Source organism: Polypterus senegalus, chromosome 7 (assembly GCF_016835505.1).
Source record: "Polypterus senegalus isolate Bchr_013 chromosome 7, ASM1683550v1, whole genome shotgun sequence".
Lineage (NCBI taxonomy): Eukaryota > Metazoa > Chordata > Cladistia > Polypteriformes > Polypteridae > Polypterus > Polypterus senegalus.
In genome coordinates this window covers 119653161-119674561 of record NC_053160.1, presented here as the reverse complement: position 1 = coordinate 119674561, position 21401 = coordinate 119653161, and the positions used below count along the sequence as shown (strand labels likewise).

At 39.4% G+C, this 21401-nt stretch overlaps 1 protein-coding gene across 2 annotated transcripts in view; it reads right to left on the bottom strand.

Moving 5' to 3' along the window:
- The window catches only part of arhgef38 (Rho guanine nucleotide exchange factor (GEF) 38), a 112992-nt gene that overhangs the window by 7686 nt on the left and 83905 nt on the right, over positions 1 to 21401 (bottom strand). For both annotated transcript variants that reach the window (XM_039759192.1, XM_039759193.1), the window contains exons 11-12: positions 19558 to 19689; positions 14837 to 15035 (exon numbers count right to left, since the gene is read on the bottom strand). In XM_039759192.1, the coding sequence (XP_039615126.1) occupies positions 14837 to 15035; positions 19558 to 19689 (331 nt within the window). The remainder of the gene's footprint in view (positions 1 to 14836; positions 15036 to 19557; positions 19690 to 21401) is intronic.

Genomic DNA, 21401 nt, shown 5'->3' with positions numbered 1-21401 from the left:
ATTTACTTTAACAGAACAAGCGTTTTCGCTGAAACTGCTCAAAGAAGGCTGCAGACAGGAGTATTCTAAACATCTCGCTGCTAAAGTATTTAGATGGGAATAGTGTCATAGAAAATAATGGCAAATAGCTTTAGAAACGGTTTAGGAGTGTTCTGATCTAGCTGTAAAACAATTAGGTGTGAATGGGCCCATGATGTTTCATAACACTACTAAATACAGCTGCACTCAGAAGCAAATGATAGCAGTTTACTATTGTGAAAAAAAAAACTTAACTTCAAAAATACAAGTGGCTCGTGTGCCACTTGACGATGTTTCAGCTACCCTTTTAAGGTTGTGATGTTGTGGATGATCTCAGTCTGAACTTTAAATAAATGTAATGCAAAAACTCCCTTTTGCCAAAGCATTAATAATTACGATCTCTACCCCCTCACAAATGCGATTTTTGTCAAGTTAAGAGATCATTCTGTTTCGTCTTTATGAGGACAGATTTAAATGGGACACGTAGGGACGGTGTTTGCAGCTGCACAGTAAAATCATGTCTGTTTTTTCTGTGATGACTATCAAAAGCTACACTAAACAAAAGTCAGAAAATACAATGCAAAAAAGTCCTAATTCAATTTTGAATTCATCAACCGTCAGTCTAGCAGCAGTTGTTATTCAGAATTCAATCCAAAGGCCTGATTCTGAGTGCAGATGTCTTAAAGAGGTGGGGCGTGATGACATAATGCGTCATGTACCTTTTGTCCCATGTGGCGAACATCTAGCACAGCAATAGTAAACAATATGGCTGCAGCCATGCAAAGATACACACAAAATGGCGGCCACCATAAAAAAGTAAAAATGATAAATGTTATAAATAACCAGATAAACACATTCAGGAAGGAATCAAACTGATTTTGGAGATAACAAAACACAGATTTCTCAGCACACAGTTAGAAGAGCTGATGAGCACCAATCTTTTACTTTCCTACTAACCTTATTAACCTGTAATTAAATGGGGTTAAGTAACCCGAAACCACAACACCCTCTTGGCTTTACGCTTCATTCATCTTTTACACCTCATTAAGAAAGATTGCTCAGTCAATCAAGTTGTGCCTGTCTTCCAGTTTCTACTTCTGGGTAGCAATTCAAAGCTGGAATAGATAGATAGATAGATAGATAGATAGATAGATAGATAGATAGATAGATAGATAGATAGATAGATAGATAGATAGATAGATAGATAGATAGATAGATAGATAGATAGATAGATAGATAGATAGATAGATAGATAGATAGATAGATAGATAGATAGATAGATAGATAGATAGATAGATAGATAGGAACTTTATTTATCCCGAGGGAAATTCTTTTGTCATATACATGCTCAGTGCAACAAGAGGAATAAAGATAAGGTTTAAGAGTTAAAAAGATCAGTAATAATAGTGCAAACAGAATAACTAAATACACAGAATAACAAAATAACTCTAAACAAAATATCAAATAACTATAACTATAACTAATAGTTTGTATTATAACTATATAACTAATTTGTGCAAAGCAACAAACAGCTATAACAAAAACTATAACAGATATAATAAAATTACAGATTATTAGTGCAAGTGGTAATGAAAAGTGGCTAGTGTTTATGCTATAAAAAAATGAGATAGCAGCATGTGATGATGAGAAGGATCACCTACAGAATGAGGAAGAATTATACAGTCTTATTGCTGCAAGTAGAAAAAATTTCCTGTGGTGTTCAGTTCTACACTTGGAGGCAATGAGTTTTTGCTGTGTGTGCTCCGATGACCCATCAAGGAGGCATGCATGGGGTGAGAGGGGTTGTCCATGATACCGAGAAGCTTTTTCAGCATTCTCCTCTCAGACACCTCCTCCTGGTTCTCCAGTCTTACACCCAGGACAGAACCAGCCTTTTTAATCAGTTTGTTCAGCCTGTTGGCCTCAGCTGTCTTCAGCCCACTGCCCCAACACACAGCTGCAAAAAACACCACACTCTCTACCACAGAGTGATAGGACATAGTCAGCATCTTTCTACAGACATTGAAAGACCTGAGCCTCCTCAATCGGTAAATAGGTAACATCGGCTCTGCCCTTTCTTATAACCATGTTGGTGTTCTTGGACCAGTCCAGTTTACTGTCAATGTGTACCCCCAGGTACCTGTAGTCCTCAACCACCTCAACATCAGTTCCTCTGATGGTGACAGGGGTGAGAAAAGGAGCCTGTTTTCTAAAGTGATGATTAACTATTGATGCATGTTTTTCATGGGAAGATGTGGTACATTTTTTTTAATACAAAGCAGTCTCAGAGGTGTCATGCAGAAGAGGGATACTCAAACCATTTTTTGCTTCTGTGTATTACATTGAATAAAGTTTGATGAATTATCAAGAAGTACCATTTCAGTTCAATGGTGCCTATTTTCCACTTTTCATACGTTCCTATCTTAAATGTGCAAAACTTAGCAAAGCAACATGAGTTCAGTTTTAGAACAGCTTGGGTCATTAGTCTATGTAACAAAAGAGCAAAATAGCATAAAAATATACAACTCTTTAAAATATAAACTAACATTCCAAAATATAAATTGTTTTTATGATGGTCGTGGTTTTGTTGGTGAAAATGAGATTTTCCTAACATAAACTAACATTTTCCACCCTGCTTAATCCAATCAAAGGTCACAGGGGGCAAGTCTATACCAGCGGCATCAGGTGCAAGACAGGAAGCAGATCTGAACAAGGCACCAGTCCATTAAAGAGCACACACTCGCCTTTTTGGGACCACCAATTATTTAAATGCCTTGTTGAGGATATCGGTAGAAACCACCTGTTGACATGGGAAGAAGGTGCAGACTCCACAAGGGCAACAACCTGGCACACAATATGAACACAGTTCACTGGATCTGTGATGCAGCAATGCTAACCACGGCATCACCAAAAGATCATCCATCCATCCATTACCCAACCCGCTATATCCTAACTACAGGGTCACAGGTTTCTGCTGGAGCCAATTCCAGCCAACATAGGGCACAAGGCAGGAAACAAACTCCGGGCAGGGTGCCAGCCCACCGCAGCAAAAGATCATCATTGTTAATTTGGTAAACCCCTACCTTCAGATAGATAGATAGATAGATACTTTATTAATCCCAAGGGGAAATTCACATACTCCAGCTGCAGCATACTGATAAAAAACAATAAATTACAGAGTGATAAAAATGCAGGTAAAACAGACAATAACTTTGTATATATGGCGCTGTATGCGTCTTTAACGTTTGCATACAGTAGGTCAATAGTCCTATTTCCCCGGGTGTTACAATCCACATACTGGGAGAAGGCAGGTAATGTTTTGTCCAGAGTCACTTGGTTAAATTCTCCAGCAATTAGCACAAGCGCCTCAGGGTGCTGTGTTTGTAATTTAGCAACAGCGGAATGAATGATGTCACCCGCTATCTTCACGTTCGCCCGAGGAGAGATGTAAATAATAACAACAATGATGTGTCCATACTCCCTGGGTAAGTAATAGGGACACAGACTTACGGCCAACAGTTCGATGTCCCTGCAGCAGGTGGAGATTTTGACGTTTACATGTCCAGAATTGCACCACCTTGTATTCACATAGAGAGCGAGTCCTCCTCCTTTCCGCTTCCCGCAGGTATTTGTGTCTCTGTCCGCTCTAACTATGCTAAACCCAGGTAGCTCCACGTTAGCATTTGGGATGGTAGTTTTTAGCCACGTTTCACAAAAACACCATAAACTGCATTCTCTGTAGGTCCTGACATTTTTCACCAGCGCAGCCAGTTCGTTGATCTTATTTGGTAGTGAGTTCACATTTCCCAGGATCACAGAAGGCACCAAAGGCTTGTATCACCACTTTCTTTTAAGATGCTCAGCCTTTAGCTTAGCTCCGGCTCTGCTGCCATAATACCGCCTTCTTACCTCGTCAGGTAAATAGGGAACCACACCAGCGTGGGCATTTGTTCTCAGCGCTTGAAGCTGACTACCTGAATAGACAAGTCTCGGTGTGTAAAAATTCATGTCAAAGTAGTAAAAAGTGTCCAGGGAACAAGTCCACGTAAAAGAAAGTTCAGTAGTATTAGTCTATTAATGGCCTACTATCAAGGAGCCAAAAGAGAAATGAAAATCCCCACAATTACTTAGTGGTGCTCCACCTAAGAATGGCTCCTGGAATAGGTGGTTTTAGCAATGTTTAGGTGGATGCATGGCTGGATCCACCATCAGGTTAACTTGGGTGGACACCCCAGGTCCCTTCTCACAAAGGGACCTTAATAATACCTGACATTTTCAAAAAAATAATCCAAAATGATGATTTAAGTAAGTACTTTCAACAAGCCATAACTACTGCTGTTTAGCATAATGGGAGTGATTTTAAAGATAGTCAGGTCAAGAAAACCTAATATCGCAATTTCTAGCAGCAATGTACAATCCGATACTGTGGCACCCCAGAAAGGTCACTGCAGGAAAGAAGACGCATCAAACAATGCCAAACTTTGATATATCAGGTTCTATAGTGATAGTGTTTTAAATAAAGTAAATATGTGCTAAGACTTATGTGGAGTGTAGGTGTGTATGGTAGTGTGGTGGAGCAACTCCAGGATGTGAATTCACATGCAGGCGCACGTGGTTCAGTCAATTGCCTCAATAGTGCTGTGTAGGTTAAAGTCAGCACCAGTACACTAGCATCCCTTCAAAAGGATATAAAGAATCCTGAACGGTAAGCAGGGGGAGATCAGAAAAGAGGCTGAGAGAATTATGAGCTCATAAAGGTAGCATCGGGGTTGTTTTAGCCAGCGTGATGCAGAGGAGGGAGAGCGGTTGGTAGCCCAGAGGATGAGCAAGAGATTGGGGCTCTCTGAGTAGATTATCTCCCGTTGATAATTGTGGAGGAGCGGGGTATGATGGAGATGTCCCTCCCAGCAATCCTGTTGACAATGAGGCGAGCGTCTCTGGGGAAAATCAGCTGGTATTGAAGCTGGAAGTGGGAACCGCAGCTACTGGCTTCTCCTACAGGCTGAGTGACCCGCAGGAGAATATGCACTGGGCTTGGGAAGGAGATAGAGGTTTTACACTGGTTTTTATTATCTGGATTTATGAACTGACATTTTATTAGTAGAAGAGAATCTGTTTTTATGAATGTATTTATTGATGTTATTTATTGCCTGCACTACACATTTGAATTTTGTTAGTGGAATAAAAGCACCGAAGCACTTTACACAATCTCTTTACTATATGTGTCCACATTTGCGCAGCTCATACGCAGACATGTTATCAACGGTTATGGGTTCAAGCTGCCAGGGACTGTACTTTTTCTACTTCAGTCCCTGTACTTAACTTATTACTGACATATGTGATGTTAATGTGTGAGTATATGCGCTTCTCTATTGAGTGAAGTGAGGCGAGGGCTGCCCTTTGAGCGTCAACACCCAGGGACTCATGGGAATCTTAAAGGATAAGTTTGGTGTTTTTTTATTTTTGGCCATTTATTCACAAACATGTTATATATGTATTTTTCACAAATTAAATTGTGTTCTAAAGTTAAGCGTTTTCTATGAACTAAAAAAAAAATCTTGCCTGCACTGGTGCTTTATACTGGAAGCTAAGGGGCATGGAGCACCAACATAAAATAAAAGCCCAAAAACTTAACAAATATGTCTACTTTTAAACAGTAGAAGTTTTGATATAAGAAAACATACCTTCTGCATTTATGATGCTTGTTTGTGACAACAAAGGGGATCTGGAAATAATCAGTTTATTGCATTTTCTTAATACTTTTCTCTTGAGATTATGATAAGTTTTCTCTTTGCTTATGTGATGATAGTGACTTTGTAGGAGTACTTCTCACATAAATATGTCAGTAAATTACACCGTTACATTTATTTGAGAAACGTTTTTAAAAATTGTACTTCTAAGAGTAGTTTTACTGCACCATACTTTTTACTTTTACTTGAATACATTTTGTGTAGAAGAAACACTACTCTTACTCCGCTACCTTGGGAAACACTCGAATCGTTATTTTTTTTTCCATTAGATATACTATATTGTTCCAGAGAGAAGCCGTCAGTGGATCTACGGCATGACTGTTTCACCAATCAGACGTAGCAATAATAATCACAAGATTCCGTTTCACCAATCAGACGTAGCAACAATAATCACATGGCTCCGTTTCACCAATCAGACGTAGCCATGCAGACACATGACCACAGACAAACTGTGGTGGCATAGCGGCACAAACTCCTCAAAGACATGGGACAGGGAAATAAAGAATACAAGTGGAACCTCGGTTTGCAAGCATAATTCGTTCCGGAAACGTGCTCGCAATCCAAAGCACTCATATATCAAAGCGAATTTCCCCATAAGAAATAATGGAAACTCAGATGATTCGTTCCACAACCCAAAACTATTCATATAAAAATGATTAATACAAGATATAAAGTAAAAATACATAAAACAATTTAACCCGCACTTTACCTTTGAAAAGAATCATGGCTGGTATGAGTGAATTTCTAAACTCTTGTGGAATTTCACCCAACGGGACGACACGCGGAAGAGCGTCCCAAAGCAACTGCAGGCACCCAGCGCTGTAGCAGTTTGCTGTAAAAGAGAATCCGAAAAGATTGCGGCCATGCTCTAAGCACCTACTGTTGATGGGTGATACAAGGAGCAAGGAACATTATAAATGTGCAGGGCACAGTGTTACTTGGTCACTAACCTGGGAATGACCCTGCCTGACTGCTGTGTCTGTGTATAGGTGAGTGGCAGATCCTGCTACAATAGATAACCGCGCTGTTAACGTTTCAAGCTGAATAAAGATTGTGTCGCTAAAGTATTGAGACTCAGCCTCGTGAAGGACAGGGACTCACACGTCACAACACACACACGTGGTCACAATGCTGTAGTAAACAGTATGCGCTCGTACGGATGTTGACTATATGAGTGAGGCACGCCAACTGACGATTGCCCACAATCCCACAGCATGAGAGAGAAGAACCATCAGCTCAGTTGTGATCACGTGCGGCTCGGCAGACAAAGCGTATATGGACTACTCTTATTGCAATTTTTTAAAATTTATTAAAAATTTTTGCTTGTCTTGCAAAACACTTGCAAACCAAGTTACTCGCAATCCAAGGTTCCACTTGTACATGAAAAATGAGAGCCAACTCCTGCTGAAGCTTAACAATCACTTCACTGAATGAAGAACAAGCACGTTTTAACCAAACATGCACAGACACAGACAGTCAAGGTAAAGTGAGACTCCTTGTACGTGCACAAGCTGCCTTGTTATAATGTTATTTTCTATCAGCTGTGCTATTTGGAGGGCAAATGAATATACAGTATTACAGTATACTGTCAGTGTACCGTATATATCTTGTCACTGTAAGTAGTTTGCACTGTTCAAACATACATGTTACCTACTGTAGGTATTGGCTTCAAAAGCTTTGTTGTGAAAAACTGAGATTTGGAACTTTGTGTTATTTGTGCATCTTTATTTTGAGAGGATGTTATTTATTTTTACTCATTTTTTATTTTAATTATTTGGAAATAGCAGAATATGCACATTATTTTATATTTTTGTCTGCCTTATTACAACATTTCTAAAAAATAAATAATTTCTTATGATCAAACAGTTATTCAGTACTTGAGTAGTCTTTTCATCAAATACTTTTTTACTCTTACTTGAATAATTTTTTGGATGACAACTTTTTACTTCTACTTGAGTAATATTATTTTAAAGTAACACTACTCTTACTTGAGTACAATTTTTGGCTACTCTATCCACCTCTGCCCATGCCATAGTCTATTTGAACGTCTCCCATCTGGCAAACGATTTAGAGTCTTTCATGCACAGACCTCAAGTCTCAGAGACAGTTTAATCCCAAGAGCCATAAACGCACTCATTTAGTCTATTAAGTGCTCCTGCTAGAGCACTTTACACTATATGAATATGCACATTGTATCTATGTTTTCATAATACTGTATATATTTGTGTTGTTTAATTGTACTATTTTTATCATTTAATGGGAAGATATTTTTCTTGTGGAGGAGTTGCACATTGAATCTCATTCTGTTATGTACAATGACAATAAAGGAATTCAGTTCAATTCAGTGTGGGCATCGGACTCTGCCCCTTCCAGTTCCCTGCCTATAAAGCCTGCAGGTACCAGAAGAATGCATTCAGTTTGGAAGAGACAGCACTGCAGAATGGGGCTCCTTGCAACTTGAGAGAGCCTACTTACTTACCTAGCCTAGTTTTGTTATTACTTGTACGGGTGCACATAATGGCCCATTTCATTGATTTTTGTTGGACTGAATTAAAGGGGACAACCAGGCTGATGCCCCAACATTTGTATTTGGGACTTGCAGTACTTCACTTTTTGTGAAGAAATAATTTTGATTTGAAAAATATCAAACTTATCCTTTAATCTGACCTTGGATGGATGGTACTTGGTTAACAATTACTGAGTGGGGGTCTGCATTAGGGCTTTATTTAGAGACTGTTAACAAACATTACTGCCAATGGCAGCTGAGACTTTCCAAGAAAATTAATAATTAAATCATTCGGTTAACTACACATTGCAATGCTTTATTTATTTTAGGTGAAGAAGGGGCCAGGGAAGGCAGTTCTGAATAAGGGGATAAGCAAAACTCACAAAAATAAAAGAAAACCTTTTAGACACCTTTAGTTTCTACTACAGTCTGAAGAAAATCAGAGTCAGGGCACAAGACCAATTGTAGCTGGAGGTACCAATACACAATTTCAGTTCAAATATAACCCATGGCATTTATATGCCTGAGACTACATCTGCATCACAATGTAACAAACACAGTTTCATCCTACACAAAACTGTGTAGCTCAGGATCACACTGCTGCTCAACAAGCCCAAAGTCCAGCAGAGCCACCGTCTGTCAAACATGTGTCAGGTGGCACCTGTAAGAGTACAGACTAGGCATACTGAAACTCAACACACAGCAGTAGATTTACAACTCATTTTAAAAAATACAAATAAAGGTAGGCATAAAAACTAAAGAATGACTCATGCTGCTAACAAGGCTACTAAAACAACACTGTTAATTCTCTGTGTGCTTAATCTTTAGCTATTTAAATACTTCACTGTTTACAAAGTAAAACTGCAAAAGGGTGTGATATTGCTAAGGTAAGACAAAAAGGAAGAAGTTATAGCATTTAACACACTATTAGAAGAGGGAAATTTACAAATCTGGAATCTGAATATGCAGCAGTTATGTGATCAAAATTACAGTACACTGCTGTCCTAGAAAACTGTCACATTTTACAGTTTAGTCAGTTCCTTTTTATTATGTAATTTTTAATTGCATAAAACACTTGCTTTAAAATGTATACACATATATAAAAAGTGTGTTGTTTAAGAAACCTTGTTTTGGTGACAAATTTGTAAGGACATAGTGGCCTGGATTTTGCAGACTTCCGGCACCAATCAGGTTTAGAGAGTAAAAAGTAATATCGAAAAGCAGAACAAAGCATATATGGTAATTTACAAATAACTCCATGAGAAAAAGAGGTAAAGGGCAAAAAAAGAATTTAACTTGAAGACCAACCAGTGGGATCACTGGTATATGCATTTGGTGATAACTCATCAAATGTCATGTCATTTTCTAACCAGCTTATTCCAATACATGGGCTGTAGGGGGGTGCTGGAGCCTATTGTGGCTAGCATAGAGCACAAGGCAGGAAGAAACCCTGGACAGGATGCTCGTCCATCGCAGGGTGAACACACACATACACACACACACAATCACACACTAAGGTCAATATAGTAAAATCTCTATCTCTCTCTTAGTCCTGAACAGGGTCATGAGGGTCTGCTGGAGTTTATCCCAGATAGCATGGGGCACAAGGCAGGAACAAACTTTGGACAGGTTACCTATCCATTACAGGGTGAACACACACACACAGACACACGCACCGTGGCCATTTAAGGATCACCAATCCAACTAACCTGCATGTCTTCGGAACTGGAGCACCCAGAGGAAGCCCATGCAGACACAGGGCAAGGTGTACATGCAAACTCCATGCAGGGAGGACCCAGGACCACTGTGCTGCCCCACAAATCATATGTTTATAACCCAAATAAAATGTTATTACTTTTAACTGGTTGATTTAGACCTTCTATATCACATATGGCATTGGCCGATTCACAACTCTAAACTGGCTCCGTATGAGTAATCGCAAATCACTGGCACCCCATCCAAAATGGGATCCTGTCTTGTGCTCAGTGCCACTGGAATAATCTCTGTGAGCCTACAATTGTACTGTTAAGAGAATATGTGGGTGAATATCCACAGCCTTATCTGAGAGTCACAGCTCTAGTTACATGTTACATATGTTACACATTTTCACAATCCCACCTTACAAATAAATTATGGAGATTCAATGAATATCTTGGTGGAGACCATAATTTATTATCAAGTGCCAATCAGAAACTGCAGCTAGTGTGGAATAGGCTTCTGCAATGCCACAAGTTCACTATAGGGTGTCAAACTCTTTACAATAGTCAATGTAAGAGTTTATGGACACTCTTGAGATGTACTTGAATCCAAAAAGGGCTCAAGGAACTCAAAGGTGTAAGAATAAGAAGGGTTTATTATAAATGCAGGATAACTGAACAGTTAGGCTATAAAGAATAATAGGGTCAAAATATAAAGGATCTAATACCCCGACAGGGCCTCCATGTAGAGTGTCCATAGAGTGGCTCATAAATACTTCATGTGATGCACTACTACTCAACTTCTTTTAAGACAACTCTGCCTTAGTGCCTTTCTTATCTCCTTCCTACACACCCACTGAGCTCACGCAAACACTCACCTTCCAACACCAAGCTGTACTGGGTGGATGGGGCTTTATTGCTCAGCATATGGACTGCTTCTGGGTAAGCCCCCAAAATCACTTCTCAGGTTCCAGACTTTGTGTAAAAGGTCCTGGGTTGTATTATCTGAGCAGCTACTATTGGCCACAAGTGATCCTGCACCTCTGTGTCATACAGTAGGCAAGAAGGAGTGCAGAATTTGTCCACACTTGTGACTCATGGGAATACAAACATTCTACAGTAGTACCATGCTTTGCTCCCCAGTGTCTTGGGAAAATCCTAACACATTAACAAGAGCTTCCCATTGCCCCATCTTGCTTAAATTCAAGATTTGTGCAGCAATCTATTGGTTTCTTAGTACCCTATTAGCTGTAAAGAGATGTAGAAAGATTTCTGTTGTGAATTTAGTACTCATATGCCAAAGCTGACTACTGCTAGCTGAGTACTGAGTACTGGTCGAAAGTTATAGAACACCCCCAGTTGTCTAGTTTATATTGAAATTTCTGCTGTCTTGGAAGAAACAAAGACCATAAAATAAGACATAATCAAAATACACACTAAATAGCAAATTAATTACTTTTAGAGGAACCAAGCATTAATTGCAAAAATCAAAGTCAAAAATGTACTAGCAAACATTATTAACAAAAAGGAGATCAAAGTTTAGAAAACTTGTCTTAAGGGATACAGCCACAAACTCAGATAGAAAATATTTGAAAAAACAACCCTTTTAATCCCTCTTTGTGTTTGGTATCGACATTGTGACCTGAGTGATCATGCCCATAATATTTGAATGTTAATATGCATGTTATAAAATACATTTTAAAATATTAAACAGAAGACCAGAAAATATACTCCTAAAAGTCTAAAAAAACTAAAGAATGAAGGCACCTCACAACAAAAATTTATATAGTTCAAGTCCATTTCTCAACCCTTTGACTCTCAGACACTTGTCTTTTTGTTCTTTTGTGGCTTAGGGCAGTGGTTCTCAACCTGTGGGGCTGGCCACCCTAGGGGGGCGCAAAGTAACAAAAAGGGGGGCGCCGAAGATGTGAAAAAAAGAACACAAGAATCAAAAATATGAAAATAAATCTGTTGAAACCAAAACAAATTAACTTAAACTACATTCTGATACTAGAACAATAAATATAGAGTTAGATAAATGTGGATAAAAGTTAAGTAGGTATAATAAAATATGCATCTACATTTCAAAAAAATGTTAGGGGGCGCGATTAAAACTGTTATGAAAACTTGGGTCGCAAATACTTAAAGGTTGAGAAACGCTGGCTTAGGGACTTCCAGACCTGCACCTGCCAGAGTTTCCTCAAGTTTCCAAGTTCCTTTTAATGGTGGAGGACACTCTACTCACTGAAACCTTGGCTTCTTGGCAGCTTCTCTAAAGGAAAGACTTGTACTTTTAAGGGAATGGTCTGTCTGTCTTCCATTGTTAAATGCATTTCCTTATCATTATGATAGTAATACACAGTGCGATGTTATCCAAATAATGCTTTAGAACAGGGGTAGTCAATTATGATTTAAGGAGGTCCAGATAGAGAAAATATTCTCATATACAGGTCCGCAGCATCATGATGTTTAAGTTGCATTATAATTTTTACATTACAATTAATTTATATATTTTGAAGTAGCATTGCCATTGTATCAACATCTGCACTGTGTGAAGTCAATGACTCAAATCAAACGAAGAAAGTTCAATGTCATTTCAACAATATTTGTTGAGGGCTACATACAATAAAATAAGAAAAATAAATTACAGTAAAAGTAAGTAAAAGCAAGGTAACTTTGACATTCAACTGATAATTATAAATAATAAGTACTTTCATAATAATAATAATAATAATAATAATAAATTTTAATGTTTCAACAAAAAGAAAGACTTGGCCTCCTATAAAAATAAAATATATAAGAGTTTTTAATATGTGCACAACTGAACAGGCATAACCAGTTTCACAGTAAATCTGAACATCTTTAAATAGGTGAACGTATCTTCCCCTCCTTCTTTCCCTCGTATCCCACTGCCTATTTTCTCTTGTTCAGTGAGAGAAATGAGCTCTTGCTTGGTCTGCCAGGATTTTAAATCTGGGCTGGAATGGTGTCAGTGCCATCCTCATGCATGTATGAAGATATTCATCACTGAATGTTTTTTTGTGAGGTCCCAAAATCCACACATCTCTGAGGGAAGACTCGTTAGCGAGTTGTTGGCCAGTAAATGAATGCGTTAAAATCCTTGTTGACCGATCATTAGTTGGTTTTAAAATCGCTTGTTTTCTGTAGCCTAACTGGCGAATTTAGTTGGTAACTTTTCTCAAATGCAATTTTGTGTTTAGTTTCGCAGTGGTGTTTCACATTCCTGCTTTTAAACACTGCCACCGTCTCAGAGCAGATGAGACACGGCAGTTTCAAGCTTCCTACGGGAAGTATGAACATAAACATCTCGGTCCATTCTGGATTAAAAGCCCGGTTTTCAGTGTCTAGATTCTGCCATTTAGCAAAAGCCATGGCACATTGACTATTTTGTTGCTTTTCTCTCTCTTGTCTTCTCACTCCTGTATATTTTTCTCTCCATGTCACTGCTGCTACTATAAGAGTGACAACTGTTTCACTCAGAATGCAGGTTTTCCGCTCCTCCATTCAGTGAAGGCCTGCCCTACTCTGCCTGTGATTGGCTGACATTCTTACCTTCACTTTGACCTATATCAGTCGTCATGCTTAAACCCAACCAACTCAAACCCACAAAGGCAACAAGTACTGGCCAATCAGAAACACGTAGGAGGTCACTTTCACTGAGTAGCAGTGTAGAAACACTAGCAGAAAAGAGTCGCCGGTAAAAATTTAATCTCCGACAAAACTAAATAAAACTCAATAATATGTCTGTTCCAGATCTGGGTCTGGAAAGAACAGAGTCTGGGTCCAGACCCAGACCAGACCCTGGGTCCTTTTAGTGACCTGTGCTTTAGAAGATGAAGCAACATAGTTTGTTCCCACACTGATTTTATACAGACAGGATTGGCAAGTAATCAGCAAAAGTTAGGACACCTGTAGCAATTGTTTACCTTAAATTCCAAGGCACAATTAACTTCCATTGCTGAGAAAAGCTATAAGTTTGTTAACCTATTACTTGTTCCCTGAAAAAGGTCTTTTTGTATAACTCTGTATAACTTTTTTTTTGTTTTAACCTATGGTAGCCTACTGTTCACCTGTACAATTTCAGTTTATTCACTAGATTTGAACTGAATAAAATAAAAAAGCTGGGAAAATGGGGGTGTCCTAAAACTTTTTACCAGTAGTGTTTAGACATGGAGTGTGACCCCCCCCATGTCATATGACAATTGACCAGCAAAGGGTATAGCAACCATAGAGAACGGTTATTAAGTCTTGAAGAGAAAAAATGAAGCTGATCCTGAAACGGATCTCAACTGCAAATGAAACTTTTTTCATGATGTGGCTATGTGAGGATACAACTCTAGAAGGGGTGTCAAGGAATGTGCTAATAAATTAAGTTAAGAAGCAAGTAGCTTTATAAAGATATGCTTCTTTACTTCTTAGATCTGTGGGTCCCCTACCCGTGACTTATTTATCTTATTTCTGCAATCAATTCAGTTGTTTCACGGAAAACCATGACAGTAATAAAAATAATATTTTTAAAAGTTGGTGTGTCCCAAGCCTTAAATGACGCTTTGATTTAGAACTTCACCCCCCAAATCTGTTGGAGTCCTAACAACAGCCATCCTACCCGCCAAGGCTAATTGCTGAATTGCTTTTCTACACAGCTAGCATCTCAGACTCAGTATGGAATGCAGCAGAGGAAAAAGTGTCTAATAAGCACATGCTGTTACAAGCTAACGAGAAGCCCTACATCCCCGACTGCACCTTTGAGCGGTTTACATCATCAGAGCTGAGAGCGACAGAGAGAGAATGTCAATGAGTCATGGGAGAGTGAAGATTAGAAGAAAGCAGGCTGCGGCACTCACTGCCAGTATCAACGAGCCATCTGCTTGTACTCCCCAGGGGGTCCTGCTGCTCTATCACTGCCACCAGCTCTCCCTCGAACAGACTCAAGTCCCTCTCCTGCGTAGCGTTGCAATTGCGTTTGAGCTGGTGCACTTTGTCCAGGGGGTAAGTGGATAGCACCTTCACCCGTTGGGCCTCCGACTGTCTTGGTGACTCCGGCTAATAAAAAATAAAAAAAAAAAAACAAGAGAGGGGTTAGAGTAAAATGAGTGCTCATCACATATGGAAACATCCAAGTGCGTGCTTTGTAAGAGAGGCTCCAGCACTCTGAGATGAAAAATTACTGGCTTCTGCACAGATTGGCACACAAAGGAATGAGCAAGTGAGCCAAAAGGGAGCAGAAACAGCTTCTGCTAATTTAGTTTGGTACACGTCTACTGCTTCGGCGATACAATATTTATGAGCCGCTTGCTAATTGCTTAATTACCTTAGTTAATGTGCCACAATGAAACGGGGCTAATTGAATTAGAAAATTTAATGGAGCTGCTTCATGCCCTGAATACCACAGCCTCTATTTGTCATCATTTGCAGGGGGGGCATGACCCACCTTCTAATCCACAATTACAGTCTACAGAGCTATTCTAAAAATTCACTTTATATAGCTCTTTTTTTTCAGCAAATACCATACACATCTATCCACCTTACCCTGATCCAGGGGCTGGAACCTTTCCAGGTAGCTTTGGCTGAAAGGCACGAACCATCCCTGGACAGATTGTGCCAAGCCATAGAACATAGAAATAAAATGCAGGCTTACTCTGGGACACTGGATCAAATGTTCAGCACTAACCATTTGGCCATACTGGGAGCCTAGCCATCTATTGCTTTATGCAAGTATGTGTCATCCACTCATAGGTAAATATACCTGTACTATACTCACTGTAATGCTACAGGCACCTTCCACAAGTTTAAATATGTGGCTGTTTGGAGGCAGTTTATAGTACAGCATAGTATAATATTGCCCAACCAACTTAATCCAGCTATGGGTTCGGTGGGGGCCTAGAGTTAATTGGGACTATCCAGCTGTGTCGGGCAAAAGGCTGCAACCAACACTTAGTAGTGTGCTCATTTATTCCAGGGTCCACTTATGTACTGTTTACATACCCTCTCACATGGGGGCAGTTTAAACTAATCTAACACATACATGTTGGACCTGTACTGACGACAATGTAAAAAATCATAAGTGAAATAAAATTGATCCAAAAGCATTATTTCAGTTATATAGTGTGTGAGAAACGGCTGTCGACCTTACCCATCTGAGATGCCCTCAAGATGGAAGGACAGGGGGAAATCAGCATGCACAGGACATTGTCTCCTCTGGAACATTAGATGGCAGGACCCTGTAGGCTGCAGCAGTACCACAGATCCCTACAAGGCATAATGGGACTTGGAGTTTGTCAGCTCAGCCCTTTTGGGTTCTGTGTGTGGATGCTGCCAGGGGGTGCTGCAGGGCTTCCGCCTCATCCAGAAGTGCTTTTGGACCATGTGTGCAGAACACTGGAAGTACTTCCGGGTGCTAGATAAAAGGAGCTGCCTGACTCAGTTCCGGAGCAAGAGTTGGGTGGAGGTGGACAAAGCTTGTGAGGATGAGTGGAGGAGGGAGAGGGAAAAAAGATAAAGAAGATAAAGTGTTGAAGAATGCTGTATATTGAATGCCTTAGTGCTTTTTACTGTGGCTGTGGTGGGAAATGCTTGCCCCAGGAGAGTTTCCCACAATAAAAACTCTTTCTACTTTTTTTTTTTCCTTGGGTACCTTTGGTTTGACTTTGTGTCAAATGAATGGTTGCTCATGGAGTCCCAAATGAGGCACATTGCCTGCATTGTGATGGAGCGTTAGTTACGGCACTACGGCCATGTAGCACATTTCCCCGAGGATGATCCAGCTCATAAGATACTCATTGTTGGGGACCCAAGTGGCTGGACCAGGCCAAGGGGTTGCCCACGTAACACCTGGCTGCGGCAGGTAGAGGGTCATTTCTGGAATGTGGAACTGGATCGTGTGTCTGTCTGGGGGGTTGCCAACCGGGATCCCGAGTTGTTTCGTCTTGTAGTGGGTACGGCAACACACTGTACCAGTGTCTGAGCTTGTTTCTGTTGGGTGTTAACAGAGTTAGAGCACCCCCTATTGTCCACAAGTGTCATGTGCTCAAGGAAACTGGTAGAAATGAAACGAAAATGCATTTAAGGCGATCTTCCAAATGTTTCTGTATGGATGGGCTGGCATCCCAGCTGGGATGGTTGATGTTAACTTCCCCAAATGGGAGCCCAGAATACAGGAAGAACAGCGTTGGACTGCCTCCCAGGGATGTTACACCATAAACTCCCGCAGGGCTGCATGGAAAATGTAGATTTAACAGGCAGCTCTGTAAGGGTCTCTTGGGGGGTGCAGGAAGATATCACAAGGGACAGGCTTCTCTGTCATTGTGGAGTGCTGTCTAATTTGGATGTGCTTCTTGGCTATACCTCTGATGGCATGACAGTACACTTTAAAAGGGATCTTTTCTCCTCAGTTGGAAGAATTGAAGTTGTGAGGGTACAAGGACAGAGAGGAGGAGGATGAAAAATGTGCATGTTGTTATTGTATTGATGTTATATTAGGGTTTGCTTTGAAGCCTTGTGAAAAGGTACTGTGCTAAATAAAAAAGGTTTGGATTGGAACTGTTGTGTTTAGTAGTTGTGGTCTGGGTTTGGATTTCAGCAAATCCTCTGCTGTCCATGCTACCAAGCTGAAGCAGAAAACATGACACATTCTAAAAGGATTCTGGATGAGACATAGGGACATCTTAGCTATTAGCTACCCAATGCACTTGACAGACTAAATTTTCTCTCATTTGTCAAACCTCTTATGTTCTTATATTGACAGGCAGTTATCCGATCAATAACCGCAAGTCAATGAGGCTACTAATCACTATGCCATTAAGGTCCCCCACAAATAGTGATGAGCGAAATAATTTCCACATATTGAATTCAAAGCAAAACTCAGCAGCTGCTTTCCGTGTATTGAATTTTCCTGTGGAGAAAAACACAGTAAGTGCACAATGGCATATTTTGTTCAGTCTTTGTGTGGAATATATGCAGCATGTCACATTTCAAAAAAATGAACTGCACTCTTCTGCAGCGATATGATCAGATGGCATAAATAGAATTGATTTTGCTGCTGCGGTATTCATTGTATGCTTTATGCTGCTGCAGAAAATAATACACATAAACCCAGAAATGTGAATACGGATTTAGGGAGTAGTAAAACTCCAAAAAACTCTTAAGTGAGTTTTACAAGTGCAAAATTGAATTTTGAAAAACACTATGTGAATCGAAACCTGATTCGCTCATCACTACCCACAATACATTTGCTACCTGGATATACGACAGTGCACAATAAATCGTTGTACTATTCCATTTGCTATATATTAGATTTCCCTATGTCTCTATCTGATGTGAAATCCCAATTAAAACCCTTGGTGTTAGTTACTGTAACCAACATTATAATTTTCTTAGTCATGACAAAGGGCTCATTTGGAGGAAGCATAGTAGTTAGAGTTGCCAATTTTAAGTTTTAAGTAAAGGGGCGTATGTCTACGTCTAGCCCAATCACTGTCTGTTTGGAGCTTACATCTTCCTGCTGTGTTCATGTGGGTTTTGTCCAAACACTTTAGTGTCCTTTATTAATCAAACACATAAAGGTTAGGTTGATTGGTTTATAGGTATCCGTAAGTGTGGGGAAAGATCGTGCCTTGTGTTCTATGCCACCATATTGGACATGAATTCCTCACCACCCTGTAATGATCAAAGTGTCTTCAGAAAATGGATGATGTGTTACTCATATACAATACAGCTGGAACCACAAGTATGACTTTAGTAAATGAATAGTCTGCCTCTGTTCCCAGTCTATTTATTTATTGGGTGTCTCTCATGAGGGGTCTATAGTTTACATTTGAGTATCTGTCCATTAGCAAAGCTTTCTGCCACTCATACATCAGCAATACCATAAGGCCCTGTGCCATGCCTGTGTGAGGATCTTGGCCCTTTATCTCTTCATTTCAACCAACCCCACTTGGTACCTATTGGGACCCCAAAAATAGATCCTTTCCCACTCTCAAAAAATGTACAAAACCTTTTAGAATATGTTGTATCTGAAATCAAATTCCCATGGAGGAAAAAAAATTGTTTCACGTGTATTGCCAGCGTACCTTTTTAAAGAGGCTGAATTTAAAATTTACATTGACACCTTGACATTGACTACTGTAGCTTTGCAGTGGAAATTTCTGGGAAAGCCCATCTGCTGCGAATGATTTAAAGCTAAGATAAAGGAGAAATCCCTGGCATATGATTAGAAAATACAATGGTGTACTTGGTAAACCTTAATCCCCTTTGTTAATTTGTAGAAGCTTGTTCAAAGATGTCTGCTCAGTCCTGGCTTTCTCTCACAACTCGCTTAAAGGTAATGGTTTATTCTTTGATGCCTGATCTGTGCAGAAACCTACCCATAATCCTCAAATGGCCATTCACACGGCTGTTATGGAATATGAATATGGGCACACTAGGGTTTTTGTACGTTTCAGATATTTCGAGAGCCAAGTATACGTTTAGTGAACAGCCTCTGCCAGTGAACACTGTGCTTTGATTTAATCACATGCTTATAAAGTCAATTATGGCGTTATCAAAATCAGAGCTATCCAGCACTTACCGCAGGTCTTTTAGGTTTATCAAAACTCAGCTTCCGCTCAATTAACTTTGGAGCATTTTCCTTCACAAATAGCAGGTTATTAAGTTCTTCCATAATGCTGTTTTGTACTTCAGAGATGTTTGATAAGGGCGCCTGGAAAATGGAAAAAAAAAATCTTTATTTTGCTTAAATAAGACATCATTTACGAGGATGGCAACAAAGAAATGAGGCCATTCATTTAAGTTATGGCTCTCAGGACTCCAAACAGTGAAACTTCATTAATCACGATATCTCTATAAAGTGATGACTTAGCAAAGCAGAAGGGTGTAGAGATGTAAGCAACTTTAAAGACGTAACTTTCACATTATGTTTATCTTTAAACTAACATTTCACTTTATTTTTTATCTGTTTGATATTTTATTTAAATAATAACTTCTTTATCTTCCAGAAGAACAGCTTATGAGAGAGCAGACAATATAATTGCAGCTATATATTGTAGCTGAAAGTAAGAATTTGTCATTATATTAAATTGAACCATATACAGTCAAAGAGGACAAAATGACTGGAAGAATGTGATAGTAAGCTTGAACAGCCAGGGAAAATAATATCAAATAGTAGAAACAGATTTGGTGCGTCAGAAGAACTGCGATTATCAAACATGAAAAATAAAGCAACCAAGAGTTCAAAAATGTTAAACTCAGGAAGTTGGACATTAAGGTTGCGAGTTTTTTATTTTTTAGTTAAGAAACATCAGTGACAAGCAGAGTGTATGTCATATGCCTCCCAACATGTTGTTCATACATTAATTTTAAGATCCCCATGATGAACAAGACCTACAAACCCAGGGTGGGTGACCCACTTCCAGACCACTTTAGTGTCTCCAATTCACCTAAAATGCATGAATAGGAAAATGTGCAATACTTAAAGGAAACCCATGAGGGCAGTGGGTTTGGGGGGGCATCCATGCGCAGAACTGGGAATCAAAAGTAGGAAAAAGTTTGCACCACCACATTCCCACTCTGAAATAAAGCAATAGTGGAGAAGGACAAACAAACTGTAGTTGCCTTTACTACACTATTGGCACGTAGACTTATCTTGCTCAACTGGAAGAATCCTAACTCTCCTATTCTGAGTCAGTGGGTAACTGATGTTATATACTATTTGAAACTGGAAAAATTCACATTTAGAGTATCTGTGCAGAATCAATAACATTTTAGAATAAGCTTTTAAAACACTGAGGAAGCAGATTCTCTCCCCTCTTTCCTATTCGATTATTTTTTATTCATTCATTAATATATCTTTTTGCTTACTTTTACTAGTTTAAAGTTTGATTCTGCTGGCCTTGCTCTCTTTCTCAAGGATAGGGGTTGGTTTGTAATTGATAAACTTCACTTGCTGGTATGGAATGTTATTTCATTTTAATAAAAAAAAAATAAAATGCAAAAAAAAACAAACAAAAAAAATAAAACAATATTTCAATGTTAGTATATTACCATGGGGATTAGATCATCAGGTCATTCTTACTTGGCTCTTTAACTACTCCAGACGTGTGCATTGGTGCTTAGGCTTTTGATTTACAGCTTGAAGAGAATGTAGTATGATGCAGGCAGACATCAATTACTGCATCACAATTAAAAGCCTCATCCATCGTTGTAAATTTGTCTGATTTTTTTGTATGTGTACTAAATGGCAGTTATAGCCAAAAGCACCAAGGAAGGAAACTTCTCTCATATGGGAGACTCTCGCACTGAAGGAGCATAAACCCTAATCATTGGGACAACTGATGTGATAAGAGGCACATTTGGATGTGGAAGGTGACTAGTTATTCACATTAGCTTGCAGTGTAACACACTCTAAGTTGTGAA